The sequence below is a fragment of the Rosa chinensis genome, chromosome 4 (genome assembly GCF_002994745.2).
Source record: "Rosa chinensis cultivar Old Blush chromosome 4, RchiOBHm-V2, whole genome shotgun sequence".
Taxonomy (NCBI): Eukaryota; Viridiplantae; Streptophyta; class Magnoliopsida; order Rosales; family Rosaceae; genus Rosa; species Rosa chinensis.
Window position 1 is genome coordinate 7,926,988 of NC_037091.1, and position 20,274 is coordinate 7,947,261.

At 40.5% G+C, this 20,274-nt stretch overlaps 1 protein-coding gene across 1 annotated transcript; it reads left to right on the forward strand.

Annotated features, from left to right (window-relative positions):
- The first annotated feature begins 11,331 nt into the window (after positions 1–11,331).
- Positions 11,332–12,019, forward strand: LOC112200642 (ethylene-responsive transcription factor ERF096). The gene has a single exon (XM_024341663.2). The coding sequence runs from the start codon at positions 11,377–11,379 to the stop codon at positions 11,800–11,802; it is 426 nt and encodes a 141-aa protein (XP_024197431.1). The 5' UTR covers positions 11,332–11,376; the 3' UTR covers positions 11,803–12,019.
- The last annotated feature ends 8,255 nt before the right edge of the window (positions 12,020–20,274 follow it).

Below are 20,274 nucleotides of genomic sequence, written 5' to 3' on the forward strand. Positions count from 1 at the left end.
TCTACGATATGCTCTCCTCTCTTCTTAGACTTCACGACCACGTCATCAATGTAAACCTCTAAAATCTTCCCAATGATGTCATGGAAGATCAGGTTCATGGCTCTCTGGTACATTGCCCCAACATTCTTTAGTCCAAAAGGCATGACCACATATTCAAAAACACCCACGAACCCTGGGTAACGGAACGCGGTCTTGTGTCTGTCTTCCTCCGCGACCGGAATCTGGTGATACCCTGCAGTTCCGTCCATGGAGGACAACAATTCATGTCCCGCTACTGCGTCTATCAGCATATCCGCGATCGGCATGGGGTAGACGTCTTTAGGCGTAGCGACATTAAGGTCTCTATAGTCCATGCATACCCTCATCTTGCCATTCTTCTTGCGGACTGGCACTATGTTAGATAGCCACTGATTGTATTTGGCTACCTTGATGATGCCTAACTTTTGCATCTTTTCAACTTCCTCGTTGACCAGGACTTGGGTCTCAAAGTTCATTCTTCGTGGCTCTTGCTTCACAGGCCTCTTGTCAGGGAGTGTGGGCAGCTGATGGCATACCAAATCTGATGACAGGCCTGGCATGTCTTAATATTTCTCCGCGAAGTAGTCTTTGAATTCTAGTAATAAGTCAATGAGCCTCTGTTTTTCACTAGGCTCTAAATAAGCGCTAATAGCCACTTCCATAGGCTCATCTACTGTTCCAAGATTGACCTTCACGGTAGGGTCCCTGACCTTAGGAGGGGTGTCATCCAGCGCTGCAGGAGGCAGCTGAATCTCTTCTTTGTTTTCTTGTTCTTGGTCAGAGAACTCCTCGTTGACAATTTACAAGGTCGCGATTTGATCATAGGCCTCTTTTTTCACCAGGTACGAGGATAGTCTTTCGCACAGCGAGTGGAAGGCCTCCATTCCTTCCTCTGGAATGTCGTAATCCATTAATCGTTTAAGGGTTTGGGCACAGCGTGGCCAGGCCTTTCCAGGCCTTCCTTTGCGAGCGTGAGCTCCCACTGTGCCAATTCAGAGACCGTCACCCCTGTGGGGCGGCCTTTGTCATTGATGCCACTGACCTGCAATGGAGTAATATGCTTCAAGAAATACTTGACCTCTACATAATTCGAGGAAACAGAGAACGGGCGAGGATCCGCTTTAATCACCTCAGCTTTATCTGTTACCCTGTTCCACATAATCAGTTCCTGATGAAGAGTTGACGGAACACAGTAACTCTGGTGGATCCAGTCCCTGCCTAGAATGGCTCTGTAAGCCGCATAGTAGTTTGTTACGAAGAAAGCATAAATGCCCTCTGCGGGGCCTACCTTGATATGCAGGAACAATAAGCCCAATGTTTTCATTACAGTCCCTGCAAAGTTCTTGAGCGTGAAGGACGTAGACTGGATCTTCTCTTTCTTGATCCCAAGCAAATGCATGGTTCTTGTTGTGATGACATTTACCGCGGCTCCAGTATCAACTATGATTTTGCTAACCTTGGTACCAACAATCTCCGCCGTGATATACAGAGGCCTAATGTGTTGGACCATAGCTGGGGTTGGCCTTGTAAATCTTATGAAGAACTACTTGCTGTTGGCATCCTCTGTTTCCAGAAACACAGCATCCTCGACAGGTGTCGTTGCCGCTGAAGTAATCTGCGGAGGTTGTTCACTGTTCTCCTCAGTTTCAACATATTCTTGCGCGGCGACTGGCAGTGCGTACTTCGCCGGAAGCACGTAAACCGTGTTACAGAAGGTATCTAGCACTTCTGTCTTGTCCATCTCCTCGTCCAGGTTGAGTTTGGGTTCCACCGCTGGTATGTCTCTGTTGAATTGTTTGACCACCGAAGCAACTAACGACTCTTCTACGAGGCCTTTTACCTGGCACTGCTTGTGCTCCTGAGTCGTGGCAATCTGCTTTGGTGAGTCCGACCTGTGTCCCTCCGTTGGGTTCTCCTTTGGGGGCACAACTACCAGACTTTGAACCTTTTTAGGTCTCCACTGTAATGCATCAGCAGAGTTGTCATTGCTCCCCAGTCTCCAAAAAACTGAGGGTTTGGCTCCTGGCTCCTCGCAAAACAACCTGCGCCTGACATAGGGTCGCCTAGTGCGCGAGCTTTCCTTTCTAACGGGCGGAGGTGTTCTTTCTTTCGTGATCCTGCGAAAAACATTAGGCTTAAAACATCCTGACTCTGAGTGTGCTTGCTTCTGAAAGTAGTGAGTGGCTCCTCGCAAAACAACCTGCGCCTGACATAGGACCGCCTAGTGGGTGAGCTTTCCTTCCTAAAGGGTGGAGGTGTTCTTTCTTTCGTGATCCTGCAGAAAACATTAGGCTTAGAAGCTCCTGACTCTAAGCGTGCTTGCTTCTGAAAGTAGCGAGAGCCACTAATGGCTTAGCGGCTAGCGCCTCCATCTCCTTCTTGAATTGCTCAGGTGATTTGACCAGTTGTGAAGGTTTAATCAGGCCTTGATCGAGAGCTTCTAGTGTCCGCTTGGCCTCTCCGAACCTTCGTTGCAACTTCCTTTTCTTGGAAGGGCTAATCTCCACCGCTTTCCCTTCGCTCTGGTATACCATTTGCCTTCCTTGATGGAAGACGTTGAAGAAGGTGGAATATACGGTTTGGTCAAGATATCTTTATGTTCATTCCTAGCCCTGTCATCTTGCTTCTGTTCTGCTGCAGCTGCCTTCAGCTTTTTAAACAAGTTGGAGTCCCTTGGGGATGACAGTGACTTGATCTTGTCTCTTGCTCTTGGACTCGACGGTTGATAGTTTCAAGACGGTTAGGCCCACTTGATTGGCGGGAACGAACCGAAACAAAATGTCTGCTCGACTTCTTCATCTGATACTTGGATGCCACATTCTTCCTTGCATTGCCAACAAAGGACCATTGGTGAGGCTTCGCTAACCGATTTAGTTTTCCCCTTCGCAGGGGTCTTGTCCCCTTCTATCCTCTCTTCCCGGCCCTTTGTGGTCATATCTAAGGTTGGCTTTCTTTGGTTCTTCTTGGTCCAGTTTACTTCAACCATGTTGATCTCAGTGTCCGGGAAAGGGTTCAGGTCTACTAGCGCTGCCGCGGTCATCAGAGCTTCCACCTGCAAACTACCATTATTGAGCCATACCTGAATTTGGTCCTTTAGCTTCACACAGTCAGCAGTGTTATGGTTCCACAAATTGTGGAATTTACAGTACTTCTTTTCTTTCAGCTCATCTGAACGAGGAAAAGGTCCAAAGTCTGTCTTCACCATCTTCGCAGCGATCATCTCATCTAAAATCTCATGTGCCTTATTGGCACCATATATATACGTTGCGAACTCAAGTTTGGTGAAGGCCACAGATTTGAGTGTGACAGGCTCCTTAGATATCTTCAATTGCTTGAGAGCTGAGCTATTCCTTCCTGTCAGTTCAAATGCGGAGACATCATTCTCCTCTTTATCATCTCCTTCCTGGAAAACTTCTTCCCCCTGAAGATGGTAGTATGGATCATAGGAAGTTGGCTGGAAGTACAAAGCAGCCACTGTACGATGCTTTCCTGGGACATGTGTCCCTTTGGACCCATTTTTCCTAGCATCAGTCTCTCTGACGAGATGCTCAAAGCTACCGACCTCTGTGATAAGCTCTCCCATTGACTGGATCATACTGCCATGTTGCTTCTTTCGTTGGCGAGGCCTCAAACCTTTGATTGCCAATTTAACCAACTCTCTTTCAGGCAATATCATGCTCAATTTGGCCTTCTGGATCTGGAAAAGTTGGAGATAAGAGACAGCAGACTCGGTGGGCTGTTGGGCCATCTGGGTGAGAAAGGCCGGCTAAGTCAACCTCAGGCTCAATAGCTCCAAAAGTCTCTCGAAAGAGCTTCTCCATGGCTGGCCAATCAACCACTGACCCTAGTCGTAGTTTAGAAAACTATCTAAAAGCCGCGCCAGATAGAGAAGTACAAAAGATCCTGCACTTGAGGATGTCATCATTTTGGTACTGGCCGCACTGCACCTTAAACCTGGCCAGATGGGTTACCGCGTCCTCAATATCCTTTCCTGAAAAAGTAGAGAATTTGATATTTTTATAGCCTCTGGGAAAAGGGGCGAGCATTGTATACGGCGGGAACGGTCCCTCATAAACCCCATCTAGGTGGGCCCTAGGATTAGCCAGCCTGATCATCTCCTCAACCTCTTCACGTCTCACATAGCTGGGAAGAAGGGGAGGTATCGCCACGTTCTGGCGAGCATTCTGCAGGGATATAGCCTGGTTAGTGGCTACTGTGCCTTCCCCTAGGCGAATTGTCCGGGGAGTAGTGGATGGATGCAATGTCATAGCTGGTACGGCCACATCCTTTACCAAGGCCTTTATTTTGATCGGAGTGCTAGTCTGGTCAATACCATAATAATTCCCTAGAAACTCTTCATAAACATTCTCCGCCCCGTCACTATCGTATTGCGTAAATGTAGTAGGATCAGGGAGAGTGCTTTCCCCTGTCTTCTGAGTCTTACTCTTTTGCGTAGGAGTTGGAGTGGCCTTACTACCACCAATTACCAGGGCTTTGTCCTTGTTTTTTGTTGCTGAGGCAGCGGCGGCTGCAACAGGTGTGACGGTATTGCCGCTAATTTTCTCCCGAGCATTCAGAGGTATGTATTTGCCTGTACCTGAAGGTTGTCCAAGTGAGCCAAGAATGACGTTAGGATCCCCTAAAGCCTTATTCAGCACTTCCTTAGCCTGACCCAACTCAGCTCTCTGCATGGCAACTTGGGTCGTAAGATTGGACCTCGTTGCGAAGTACTGCCAACTCTGCAGCAGTATGCTTGGCCTGGTTAGCGATGTCAGGGGAAATACGCTTGCTCTAAGCGGCCTGGCCAGTCATCATATCCACAAGCTCCTTATGATTCTCCTGGCTTTTCTTGTACGTATCTTGCCACTGCCCCTGTGTTTGTCGTGAACTCACTTCAAGATTTCGCAGTGAGATCGAAACTTCATCCAGCCTTCGGCGTTCTTCCGCGAGGGCTTTTTCCATCCTTTCATTATATGCAGCATTATTTTGTTGAAAGATGGCAAGCCGCTTAGTACACGCATTCGCCGGGTCAATAATGGGCACAAAGAGTTCGATTGTCCCTTCACTCGTGGCCACTTGGGCAGTGTTGGCCGCGCCGCCAGCCTCATTAGGCTGGACAAGAGGATCTTTGTTGCCCTCAGTAGCAGGCTGTGGAGTTCCACTCTGTTTTGTTGACATGTTTGGTGACGTTGGGTTGAGTGAGAACTTTTGTATTACCTGTTCGTCTGTAAGACTACGATAGTCGGCACGAGAGTGCGGCCTGTAACTGGAGATCTTGTGGTTTGGGCAGTTAACGTAAACCTTTTGGTAAGGGTTTGCGCTTGATTTCCCAATGGTTGCAATCACAAAGAAATGCTAACGCGTCCCACTGGGCGTGCCAAAATGTTTGACTCCAAAACCAGTATGGGTGCAAACTGTCTCTTTTGAGCATGTGCGCAGGCGTGCCAGCACCGTGGGGTGCAGCCATCGGAGAATCCCTTGACCTGACTTCTTGATCAAACACTGTGGACGAGGAGAGCATCAACCTCGTCACCAGGTTCTTTTCTCTGCCTTCCGGAAAAGGACTTCTTGCCTTATGGGTAAGGACTTCAGTTGTGATCTCTTCGCGACACCGAATCGGTACCCAACGTTGTAGGTTGAGCAGAGCAATCACTGGGAAGTTTGGAGAAAGCACGAATTTTGCTAAAACATGACTTTAGCTTCGCTGGGTTGCGAGGGCGTTACCCTTGCTTCCCTGGCAGTATCGGTAGCAGTAGCACTAACAGTCGGCTCCTGAGGAGACTAGGACTAGAAGTACGGTCGCCGGGTTTCAACTAGGTTGAAGGTTTGCTCCAGAGAGACTTTGATAATCTGAGAGATTAGTTGATTGAAGAGTTGTGTTTAATTAGTCCTTGAAACCTAATATTTATACATAGGGTTTCGACTGTTCCTTGCCATAGAAGGATTATTGATTGAAGTTTCCTATTCAATCTCTGCTACTTGATTCCAATAAGGGCTCGTTTTTCTTATGGATCTCGGAATGGATGAAGCTGTAACCTAAACCCAAGTAGGCTTATTTTGGGCCGCAGGTATCGGCCCGCTACGCTAAATCCACTAACGGATCTTGCCAAAATTACTTTTGGGCTCAAACAATAACAAACAAGAAAAAACACAACTTTTATTTGATCACAATGAAAATAAGCATACAGATTTATCAAAGATTAGAACTTCCAACTAAGTAGAAAAACAAAAGGCAGTAAAAGTAAGTACCAAAGCAAAAATCATCAAAGAAGTCTTATCTTTCTCCAATCTGTTAAAACATAATCATAGAAGGTAGAGTACAGAGGAAAAATGCACTTCCCAGGTAACCCACAAAAAATGTAAGAACAATATCTATAGCAAAGAAAGCCATTGACAATATTGTCAGTATTGTCAACAATTGAAATGCAATTATTATTGTACTCATTATTATCCGAATCATACAAAGTCAAGTGCAAGCAAAAATATGAAGCAAAAAGATAACTAGCTATTTGTTAACTAATATGTATGAACAACAAACATTATCAAACAATATTCACCACAGATTATGATAGTCACATCAATCTAATCGGTTGTTCACCATAACTTGGCTAGCTATAGTGACCTTCTAAAGCCTTTCCTAGCACCAAGCTTCCATATCAAGGGAAGGAAAACATAAGTAACGTGTTATAAAACAAGTGAGAGTTTAGGGAGCACATCAATTACTATATAATCACTGTACTTAAACAAACACCTTGAAAGTGTGATCTATTTGCAATTTAAAACTCAATTTAGGTTCAATTCTAGGCCCACGTACATATTGGTATATAAAATTCAACATATTAGGTGAATTTAGGTGAAAGCATTCCATAGGTTTTACCTACCTTATAGGCAATTGGTCAACTCAATAATCACTGTAAGAGCTTTCATTAATTAAATTGTTCATTCTAATTTCCTAATCTACCAATTCCATGAGTCACAATTACACCAGCTCACTGTTACTATAAAATAAAATTGATGACAGTACAAACGTCATTCAAGGATTCATGCCTATATTACATCTGATGTCATTTGTATTAAATTAATGTAGACGGGTACCTTCAACCCCCTACTCGAAATGCCCCATCTCCCTCTCACTCTCTTGCACATATACTTGCAGCATATATTTCAGATATGTCGCAATGCAAAACAACTAACACATTAATAGGTGTTGGCATTCTGAAAGATATAAGATTTAAAGAAGCAAAAAAATAAGTCGGTAAACAGGCAAAAAAGGGCAGCTCATTGCCCTTAATCGAAATTTTATTGATGGAACAAGAAGTACAAAAAGGAGGGGGGGACTAGGCTGAAACCACTCCAACAAAGAATAATGCAACCAAGAGTGAACAAACAAAAACAAGAGCAAGAAGGAGGACCAAACCGAAAAGAACTCTAGTTGAAAAGGAAGCAATGCCAACCCAATGAAGCAATCCAACCATAACCCATTATCTGAACCTGTAGGACACCAGAGATGCCAAGTCTCGACCATACTTCTCAGAAAAAAAAAAAAAAAATTCAGTAAACAGGCAAGTTCTCCAAATTGAATGATAATAGCAAAGTGACTAGAAGAATATAACAGAATACCAATTTAGTTATTCGAAACAATATTACAATTGAAATTCCAAATGAGAAAAGATAAAAATACCAGAATGCTAATTTCATTAGCAAATGGTGCCTTTCTCCTTTTGCGGTAATACAGGATATAAAAATATATAAAGTCCTACTAACCTTCTCAGAAACCCGGTTACTGCTACCGTTCAACAATTCTGGTGTTATCCATCGAAACTTTCCTCACACACCACCAGATACCAAACCATTATGTTTGATTATGATAATCCAAAATCTCCAACCTAAACAGTGAATAACCAAATCAGATATACCAGTATTAAAGAAAATCCTCGCAATGATATTACCAAATCAGATATAAACCAGACAACTTTTTTTATTAGATTGAAATCAAATCAAACATAACGAGTTGTTTATAACTTCAAAATGTATACATGCATATATACATAGATCCTCCAACCCCAAATTGAAGAAAGACCTAACAACTAAATCGAATTTACAATGAAAATTTTAGGAAAACCCAAATCAATTTCCAGAAAAACCCTAAAATGGAAGATTGAACCCAATCGAAACCGTAAACTAAATGAAGCAAAATCGAAACCCAATCGAAGAAAGACCTAACAACTTAATCAAATGTACAATGAAAAACCCCAAATCAATTTCCAGAAAAAAAAAAAAAAAAAAAAAAAAAAAAAAACCTAAAATGGAAGATTGAACCTAATCGAAACCCTTCAACTAAATGAAGCAAAATGCTTACCAATAACCCAGTCAAAAATAGAATAGTCAAGCTTCCTCTAATCTCTTGAGTCACTGGTGGAGAGCTCCATTAAGCCGGACGCAAATGTAAACAGCAAGGATGTCGGGTTGAAGGAGAGATTAGTTTTGGGTAAGGATTCTCATATTTGAGAGATGGTCGAGTTTTGAGAGATATTGATGGCTGAGTTTTCTTTGGGACACTGTGAGCTTTCAGTTTTTGGTCGCTGAGAGAGTTTTAGACAGAGTTAATGTTTGTGGGAATGAAAACACGAAGGTTTTGTGTTATGCCAAAAGAGACTTAAAATAACTAAAAAATTCAAACTCACCTTATTCAGACATCAGAATTTCTTAGCTGTGTTGTTTGAATATTACCCCATTGACTAGCCAACTATAGGGTTTGGGCAATTGAGAGGGAAAAGACTTAAACTTGTTGGAGGGAAATCTAAAATTTCTGCTAGGGTGAAGTACAGAAAACTTCCATCATTTTAGACAACATTTAAGTGTTGTCTGAATTTGACCATATCTTCAAAATGAAACAAGTATGGTTTCTCGTTGTATTCAGACAACACATTTAATTTATGTGTCGTCTGAAAAACTTAGACGATAGAAAATGACCATTCTGTCGTCTGGTAACTTTTTTGGCATAGTGCCCCATTCTCTCTTGCTCAAATCTTGATCCCTCCTGATCTAGATCGACAACTTATGAGTTAGGGGTGGCTTCTCTTGTTCTGCTTTTTTTTCTCTTAGTTGATCCTTTGCTCTCAATATTTTTCCCTTGATTCTCTCACACCCTCTGTGGTGGTTTTACACCCATTTTGTGGTGATTTTGTTGGCTTATGTCAAGTTCTAGAGGACCTGTTTCTTCCTTTCTTTGCCGCCTACCCCAAAAATTTTTGATTGGATCTACGTTTTAGGATTTTACTGGCAGTGGTTATTCGGTTCTCATACCTTCAATTTAGCACTTCTGGCAACCTCTTGGCTCCTGAAGGAGGCAGCGGCAGCTGTGCATGATAGCTTGGGCGACAGCGGCTATGTTAGGATTGTAGGAGATGTTCTATTTAATTTTTAGGCTTACACTCTTTTGCCCTTTCCATGTTGATTAGAGTTTAGTTGTAATTTTTTTTTTAAGTTTATTTATAATTGGGCCTTGTTTTGGGCTCCAACCTTTAGTAACTATTACTGAAGTTTCATTAATTTTCAGGAAAAAAAAGTGTAGGAAAGATTTGACTGAATAACAATTACTCGGGTGGAGAAAACCAAAGTGGAAAAGACTGCCTATCCATACCTAACACCATCATCCAAGAAGTAAAATGCTAAACGGCTAAACCAAATAGCCTTCTGCATCATCAATAAGACCAAGAAGGAGGTTCTTGGTACCATATTGACCAATTTAAAAAAGTCAAATACATATATGATTTGGACACAACCAGAACTAGGAAAACCATTTTTCTCCACTCACATTCAAACTGTTTTCCATTTGATAACTGAAAAAGTATCAAGGATTTAAAAACAGAAAACGTAGCTTTATTCGCTTAGCGAGGAATCCTTTTAACTTTCAAGACTTCGAGTTACTCACATGCAAGTTTAAATCAACAAATTATGGTAGATTAGAACACATTCTATTCTCACTAATAGTCCAATTATTCTGAGGAAACTTCTCATATTTTTTGCTAATCAATTAATTATGTATGTTAATTATAGTGGGAGTCTATCTTCAATGATATAACATTTGTTTTAAGTGGCCAGTGATCGATCCTATCGATGAGATGCTCTTTCTTTCTATGTTTAGCCCTCATCTGGTTTCCGGTCCCTTCTTCTCACTACCCTTTATGGTAAACTTGCCAGAATCTGATGCTACACTGATAGAGAATCAAATCCCAGCACTGTACGAAGATTAAGTTCAGAGAACTTTATATTGAGTTCAATGTTTGGGTGCAACAGGACCACTATTCTAATATGAATTCTGGAACACATCTAGTCCCATCTAATTAAACTTGTCTTTCATATCATACTATGAGCGCAAAAATAATTAGGCACAGGTCGATATCAAACAACTTGACATATTATGTCACTAATAAAGTAGACACAAACTAACAATCCGAAACCAATGGCGGCTCGAGTAAGAGCACAAAATAGAATCTATAAATTGCTAGATTAACATATATTTCTCTACCAAATTTATACTAATTTTACATTTTTTTTTAGTACCCTTTAGTTATTTCATCTAATAGATTCAAACTTTTAAGAGAGTTTTTATTCATAACTGGAAAAAATGTGTTTGAGAAAATGCATGAAGTCAGTTTATCAGTTAGTTTGTTTTATATTTCGATACATAGATGTAAATAAACTCAATATAAACTGTTTCTTTAATATTTCGATACATGGATGTAAATAAACTCAACGTAAACTCTTTCTTTAGTTGGATGACTTGGATCCCATCATCCACCATGATATCATGATATCAGTGACTGAGAGGTGGCTAAGAAAGCTGGCGTCAGCTGTACAATCCACATAAGTAGAGTTATGCCATTTCTGACATCCAGGCTGAAGCAATAAATAGTCCCCTTCTGCATAACTGGATTGACTTTCTCCTGTCACAATCGCATTATTATTATGCTGCTGCATGAACAAAACAGCCACAAAACAAAGGGCCAAGGCCTAAAAAGTAAAGGTAAAACTAGATCAGAGAACCAAAAAAAAGGTAGGCTTCTTCTTCTTCATTTGTCAAGACTCAAGAAAAACAAAAGCCATCGCCTTGACCATCCGGATACATTGGATTCGTGTCAATTCTAACTTATGGTCATTATGGAACCTTCTCTACAACACGTGCCAACAGTTTCTCCGCCATATTTTTCGACACACGTGTACAATATGTGGGATCCCCCGTAAATTTGAAACACTGAGACTACTGGACTAGGCTTTGCCCTTTTGAACCCGTATAAATGCTATTGACCCCCAACACCAGTTAACGCCATGCAAGTGTAGCTGAAAACAAATACAATGGACGAGGACCACAGAGGAGGAAAGGTCCAGACGGGAGAGACCAAGGACGCCGGAGAGGTTCGATACCGGGGCGTGAGGAGGCGGCCATGGGGGAAGTTCGCGGCGGAGATTCGCGACTCCAATAGGCATGGAGCGCGTGTTTGGCTCGGGACTTTCAACACTGCGGAAGAAGCAGCTAGAGCTTATGACAGAGCTGCTTATGCCATGAGGGGTGGTTTGGCCATTTTGAATTTTCCTAACGAGTATCCTTCGGGGACTGCTGTTGGTGGTTCTTCGTCTTCGTCGTCGTCGGCCGTTTCGTCGTCTTCGTCGTCTTCGTCTTCAATGCAAGCTGGGAATCAAGTTCTGGAGCTGGAGTACTTGGATGATAGGCTGCTGGAGGAACTGCTTGATTGTGAAGATACGAAGAGCAAAAAGAAGTGAGTGTAAGTTTGAACCGTTTGTTATGCAAGAAATGTCAATGATGCCTTTTTTGACTTTTCTGTTTTGGTGTTGGTACAATCTAGATTCTGATAATCACCTTTTGCATGCATGCATTCGCTCATTTTGCTTTTGTCAATGAAGAATCTGGCAATAGTGGGCCAAGGCTTTCATGAGATATGTCGATTTCATTCTGCAAATATATGATCCCCAGAAAATACACTATTCTCGAAAAAAAATTACAATTTCTAAATTTAGTGGAAATTAACACTATGAAGTGAGATATATAAGCTTACTATACTGAACTAAACTCCAACAAACCACAAATTTGCATCGATCCTAAGGTAATAAATCCTGTTTAAATTGCAAGAACAAAAACTAATCAACAACAATAAAACACCAAAGAAGGTGAATCCACCTCATGACTTTTCACAATCCACTCGAGCAAATTGTGATTTGTGCTCTCGTAAACGAATGTCTACATTACTTCTTTGAATTAGATAAATCTCAAATCAATTGTTTCACAAATTAAGTGTGGCAGGGATTTTACAAAACATTAATCGAATGGAAGGATCAACAATAGATGTTACATTAGATGTCCTCGATCTCTTTAGTCTCTTAGGATGAATGAGGTTGTGGCCTACTTATTTCTAATACTTGTTGTCGTCCTGGTCAAATTAATCTTAATCGTGGAACCACGGCATGCCTTCTCTGCCCAATATAATGCCAAAGTCAGATTTTGAAGTGAATGAAAACGATCAGTACGTAATAACTAGCTACTTCGACATGAAACTATATACAAATTAGATCACCTAAATTTGTATTTGATATTGTCAGCTACAAATTACTATGCTTTACAAAAGTATTTTGGTTCATATGGCAAGCTAGAAACAAAGTTAAACATGAAGGCTATGGCCGGGTTTCATGTTTCAGTCATTTGCCCATTGGTTTCCTGTCAGATTCAAGCCACTGGTCGCACTGCCACTGGCTGTATGCATATATAACAATGTAAATTATATTACAGATTTGGAGTACAATGTAAACCACGCTGTTATTTGGCATTCGTCCAATGGGGTGGATTCAATATAAAACTCGGATGGTGCTTGCAAGGTAGGGTTATGGCATTGTTGTCTACTGCCTAGACTACTAATCTTCACATTCCTTGCTCGATCAATTGTAGTGGATGTTAATATGGCTTATATTAAGGATTGAATTTGTTTAGATCAGACCAAAAAAAGAATTTGTTTAGTTTAAAGAGCGGAAATAATATAGTTAGAAGTAGACTCCACTATTGTTCTTGATTTTCTTCGTTCTCCTCATTTGGTCCATTGAAAGCTACAAATTGAGTGGGGCAATTGTTTACATTGTATTTCTCACATACAATTAACAATTTTGTTCCTCACATACTTGGAAAATAATCAAGTAGTCAATGTTTTTTTCTTTAGTAGAAACGTCAATAAACAATTGATAATGTTACAAATGAAAATATACAACAAGTGGTGATCTCATGAGTCAAACTCAAAACCTTCCACTTACATAATAAACATTGATACCACTAGACCAAATGGCATTGGGCAGTAATCAATGCTTTGACGAGTTATGGTTTGATGCAATTTTGCTCATTCCTTTTTTCATCCTCATTGCGATATTAGTGACCAATTAGGTCTGTCAAAATTTCATTTGCGATAGTTGGTGTTTGTATGGTTTTGTTTTGGATCAGGAGCAGGGGCAGATTTACTCACAGGACTGGTTGGACTCAAGCCCTACCCAAATTTCCAAATTTGTATATATAATATGTAATGTATAATTATGGCTGTTTAATGTTCTTGCTTTGTTGGCTAAGGCTCTTACCTTCCATCCATCAAACCCAAGTTCGAATCTCGGCAGTTTACTCTTTCGTTTTTCTTCTACTTCTTGCTTTTCTTTCTCGTTGTCTCTCAATTGGCTAGTCGAACACCAAGCCACAAGGCTGTATCTAGTTCCTTCCTTCCTTTTTTTTTTTTTACTTTTTCCTAATTTCTTCCAATAACCCTACTTAGACTATAATAATATTTTCAACCTCATTTATTGCTTTAGTCGATAAAAAGAAAATTTATTTCTTTTTTGGTAATCTGTTGAGCATTAGTTTTGATTTAGTTATTCTCTCAATCACTCGATTCTTTTTATTCAATAAAAATGAATATTCCACATGTTTTAGGAAAACTGAAATTGGGAGAGAATTGAGTTGTGTTTTCATTGATAATAAGGGTCTCTTTATATAGAAGATTACAAGCATAGAGATAGAGTTGTACATGAAAACATAATAGTACATTGATTGGATATCTACTAAGATTATCCGAGATTATCTCTATACAAACCCTATTACAACTAGAGCAAGTAATCTAGAGTTTGGACCAGATACATATTCTGATTTTACTTGAACACTCCCCCTTGGGTCGCTCAAACGTGATGCTCCTCCAGTTGCCTCATTAAAAACCTTACCAAGTAATAAAAACTGAGTGGGACAAAAATAACATCAGTCCAAGGAGAAAAAGAGCACAACACACCCTTCACGTTTCGAGACCATACATGTAGACATCTCCGCCTAATGTCTGCATCTCCCCCTGATGACTACGATCATGGGAGTTCGGATAACTTCTGTAAACAATGCTACCAACATGTTTCTCGAAAGTGGAATTGGGCAATGACTTAGTGAAAAAGTCTGCCACACTATCCTCATATCGAACCTAGTTCACTTTGACCTTGAGGAGAGTTTGTTGTTGCTGATTATGCTTGGTATTGTCGCTTTTGATGTAGCCTTACTTCATTTGTTCCAAATGATACGTCCAAAATAGACGCTCAACTTAACCCTGCAAAATGTAGTTGTTAGTATAGAATAAATAGGGATCGTTCAAGCCGGAGATTGAGAGTACACAAGTAATTACATAAAGAATCAAAGTATGAATATAAGTATGTACGAAAATAATGAAAGAATGAGCGAACATGAAATCATAACAAGGGGGGTTTTAGGTTTTGTAACGCAGAAAATTAAAGTAAAACATATAAACAATGGGGGATATACAATGATATGAATGAAGATGTTAGAGACTCAGAAATCCACTACCAAAACATGCTCAAGCCAAATTTGTTATCCTAGTTTCAATTACCAAGTCATGAAAAGGTTTCAATCAAGAACAAACCGTGAACGCACTGCATAAGTTCTTATTACTTCCCTATATTACTTAAGCAAGATGAACGCACCATTACTAAGCCTTTAGAATAAACAATCAAGGTATAGAACGCTATCCTATCAACAATTTATTCTAAGCATTAATCACATGTGGAAGTTTGATCTAAACAAGTATGCAAAACTAGTGTGGAACGCCTACCTAGCATGCAATCCTTTTTATTTGATTTCACCTATTGTCCTATAGGTTTTACTACCATTGAAATAAGCATTATTAACAGTTTAGGAAATTAAAATATCTATTTCACTCACATGATCATAATATTTTATGTGCGCATTCATAAAACATAACATGCAAGAGTTATCTGTAAGCCAAAACCAAATAAACAAATTCACAACAAAGTAGTTTCAAAACTAAGAATCAAAACAATGTCAAAACCATGTCTTAGGGCTTCAAACCTCACCCCTAACAAAAGTAAGTTAGTTATACATTGTAGCAAAATAACATAGTAAAATAAAATAGGGAAAAATAAAAAAAATGGTGGCGGAGGAACAAGAAAGAGAGGTAGAAGAGAAGGTGGAGGGTGCGGTCCTTTTTCAAGGTGCTGCAGTGGCTCTTTATAGAGGGGATACAACCCTAGTTTCCTTCTCCAATTCTGCTTTGCAAACCTTCCTTAGTTGCTTGAGGTTTCCTTCGATTGGTGTACAATTTAATTACTTTCAAGCCAATAAAATAATTCCTTGTCATCAAGATTGAGTTATCATCTCCAATTTGTATCCAAGTATGATTGGGGAAGCTTTTGGACATCATAGACTCTAGAATCTTCATGTAAATATAAATTTCCATCAAAAACCAGATTCACGCGCAACTTGGCCTTCCTGTACTAAATCGGCCATAACTTCTTCTAGAAAAATGATATCGATGAACCGTAAAAAGCTATGGAAACTAGACATCTGAAGCTTTCCAAGAATATAAAGATCATTATCTGGTTCGTTCTTAGATGCTCTCAATGCTCTATCGAAGTTGACTTATCTGCACAGGTAGATTTCCTGATTTCTCCTTTCATGCGTCTTTTCTCCTTTATTTTCTCCTATACTCCACAAGAATCCTAAAACAATTAAACAAACATTAATACTTTCTATTAAGAGAAATAGCGTGACAAAATGTGAGGAAATATTGATATAAATATCGTACATTATGCTCCTATCACCAAACAAGCAGCATTATCCTCATAAATGCTCATATGCTCATATGTAGTAGACTTCAAACCACAATTGCTTCGAACATGCGTAATTATGGATCCAATCCATGTACATTCACGAACCACTTCGTGAAGAGCAATAATCTCTGAATAGTTTGAGGATATAGCGACAAGGGTCTATTCTGTAAACCTCCAAGATATCGCGGTCTTACCCATGGTGAATATATAACTAGTTTGTGAATGACCTTTGTGTGGGTCAGAGAGATACCCAGTATCAGCAAAACCTTCCAAAACACTAATATTGTTTTGGGATGGGGTTGAAGGATGCAGGCTAGTGTTGGCGGCATTCCTAGTGTGTGATGGGTCTGAATCCATCATCTCTGTGTAGGGATAGAAAAAGCCCATATCAATTGTACATCTCAAGTATCAAAAGATATCTTTTACACCAATCTAATGGAGTCTCGTTGGTGCAGAGTTATACCTAGCTAACAAGTTCACGGCAGATGAGATGTTCGGTCTTATGCATTGACCTAAGTACAATAATGCGCCTATTGTACTGAAGTATGGCAGTTTTGCCTCTAACACGTCTTCGTTATCATCCTTTAGACGAAGAGGATCCTTTTCAAGATCAAAACTACGAACAATCATGGGGTTGCTTGAAGGCTTGACCTTGTGAAAATGCCTAAGCAACTATCAACACGATGCTCAAGTTCCAAACTGAGACATGACTTGTTCTCCCAAGATCCTTCATCTCAAAATTAGATTTCAAGTGTTCAGCAATTTTCCTTAACTCTTTAAGGGCTTTTGATGAAGATCATATCTCCAACATGAACCGCGGTAGAATCCAAAACTTGTTATGAAAATGTGCGGGCATATCATTTCCCAATCAAGTAGTCATTCTAGTAAGCGTTTAGACCTCATTGCAAACGTGTTCCCTGGTCTAGAGCCACTTAACTTGGAAAAATGAAGTTCACCATGAATTTTCATGTATATTCCATATCTAGATCCCTATAAAGATATGTAAGGACCATATTTGTAAGCTGCGTGTTTAGTTATTTAGAAACTACCAAACTAACAAGGTAGTGGAGTGCAAAGACATCCATTACGAGAGAATATGTCTCATCGTAGTTGATTGTAGGGCGTTTTGTGAGAAGCCTTGCCCCATAAGGTGAGATTACCATCTCTTTTTCTCATCATGCTTTTTAACGAAGACCCATTAGTCAACATGTTTTATGTTAGGAGGTGTTGGCTTCATTGGCTCGAAAATCTTCCTCTTTGTTAGAGAATCCAACTTAACCTAGATCACATCTTTCCATTTAGGCCAAATTTCTCTACGTTGGCATTCATTCATCAACGGAGCGTGGTTCGATTTCATCAGACTCAACAAACTCATGCGCAATGAAAAGAGTGAATACATCATCGATAATGATGGAGTTTCTATCCTATGTCTCATGTATACTAGTGTAATTTTCATAGAGCTCTATATTCTCAGGAATAGGTTCTGACATTGAGGTGTCCCCGAACGATAACCTTAATCCAGAAGATTTTCATGAGACGAATTCTGAGTGTTGATGATCAAAGGATTGAATTCGCTAAAGTATCTTTCGAACCTACGGGCCTCCCATGCATCCTAGCTAGGGCTATGGCTTGTAACGCCAGAATGCCACTCTCTACAACGTCAGCGCTATGCCTACCTCCATGTAGGGTGGTGCTACGTCCTTTGGTAGGGACGCCAATCGTTGTAGGTATATTTGTAGCAGATATGTGTGATCTCGTCACTTTAGAGGGGATCGAAATGAGACATAGTAGGGATAGACCACGACAACTTCTATCGTTCTTGCTGAACATCGTGTTCTTATCTCTCCCCTAACGACTAGAAGATTGTCTTATCAATGTGACAATCTGCAAATCTAGTGGTAAGGAGATCGTCTAGCAAGGGCATTAAGTGTTGGACGATTGTTGGAGTCTCAAATCCAACGTAGTTGCCCATTCCTCAGTGAGGACCCATCTTAGGGCGCTGTGGCGGCGCAAGAGGCACAAAAACGGCTCACCCAAATATGCGTAAGTATGAAACACTGGTACCCAGTCACTAGCTGTAACGCAAAGATAGAATGAGTGGTTGTGGGTCGTAGACAAATTAGCATAGTTGCATTCGATATTGCATCACCCCAAGTGGATATAGGGAGATTAGTGCACATTACCAATGTCCGAGCTACCATCGTAGTCGGTTCTACGAGACCATTTGGGTGTGTACATGGGAATATGATGTCCAACATCAGTCCTAATGCAATAACCATCAAAAATCTTCGATGTAAATTCTCTAGCATTGTCAAATCTAATTGACTGAACATGATGATCTGAGGAGTGAGCCCATTGTCATATGATATGTGCTAGGAGTGTAGCATAAGCAGCATTACAGGTGGGCAATGACACAACACGTGACCAGTGTGTTTGTGTATCAACCAACATCATGAGATATTTAAACGTCCTCAAGTTGGTTGAACCAGTCCACAGAATCCTCACGGACTCTATGTAAGAACATAATGAGTATTTTCATATCTTTTGCATGAGACAGTCTCAATCCTAATTTTCCTAAGGAACAGGCTTTGTAAAACGAGCGAGAAGACTTAGAAGTAATCAATGAGAATTTTGGTTGGGCCTGAGCGTCTGAAGCGCTATTCGAAGCAAAATTAGTGACTACATCACCTATCATGGGATTAAAACCATGGGAAGTGGCATCCATAGTGTCGTGGCCATGGAAATTGACATTCATGGCATCATGGATAGGGACTATGACAGCCCTAGGCTGGTGGTGGACAGTGGCGGCACCAGAGGCAGCAGCGGTGGTCACACTTAGTCCATGAATCAACTTTTGATTCATGCTTCGTTTCGCTCGAAAGAATGGATGTCTGTGTGAAGTCTTTAGTAGACAGATCATCATGACTAGGATGACCTATCATGTCGTGACAAAGCCAATATATGTCTAAATCCAAGAGATCTTCTATGATAACTTTTTTGGGTTTAATAGCTTGAATAGTGACATAGAGTCCACTAGAGAAACACATAAACTTCTCTAAGATGCGCATTTGTTCACAATCATTAGAGATATTGCAAAGAAACTCATTTTTCATTCTCTACATGCATTTCAGCATAGAATCTGTTGGCTCGAATGACTCCATAGGGTTTGATTCGCCCTATGAGCGTAGAGAGTTTCTGTGACAATAATTAAGGTGCCATTTGGCAAGCGAAATTTGGGTTATTCCATGTCCTTGAACTAATCCTGATGGCCCAGCCATCGTAGTCACAAGTGATATGCTCAGAGTAGAGTCATAATGAAGAACTCGAAATTTTATTCATAAACCAATAGTGTACATCATTGTCTCTTAATTATTAAGAAAATCTAATCCAAATGCTAGCTAATGCAGAACAAAGGTAGTCGTTTGACTTCTTTTGGTAACTCCAAAATAAATATGATCAGGTGAGTAGAGAGATGTCGGTGGAGCAAAGCTTGCTTAAGTACCACTTATCTCAAAACCTTCCTGGACATCACACTGATTTTGGATGAGCCTATGTGAAGAAACACCAAACCAATGACATTTACTACAAAATATATGGCAATTGCCTATTACATGTCTTGGAAAAATATAGACTCAAACATAATTGGCGATCTATTGATCCCAGCCAAATTTGAAGTCTTCAACCCTTCACTCTAGATCATCTTCTTGATCTTCTTGTTCCACATAGTGAGCTTCTCTTGCTTCACAATATGATTTGTAGGCGGTAACAATTTCTTCACGAGCTCTACAAATGTGTGCCCAATGACCAGATACTCTACATTGGGAACATACATCTCTATTCTCAGACTCCATTGATAGAGGCGCTTTGAAAACTTCATTTGGATGGCTCTTAGTGTTGGTGGTGCCACCAACATGGCCAGAGGCGTTGCCTCCCTCTCTCTTTCCACGTTGACCTCTTCGGTTCTGTGTTCGCCTATTTTGGCCGTTACCTTCCTCATTAGAGCGAGAATATGGACCACAATGTCCAGAATTGTCCCTACATTTAGGGTTTCGCTCTTGGCGCCCTCCCTTAGGGGCGTGACTATAATTG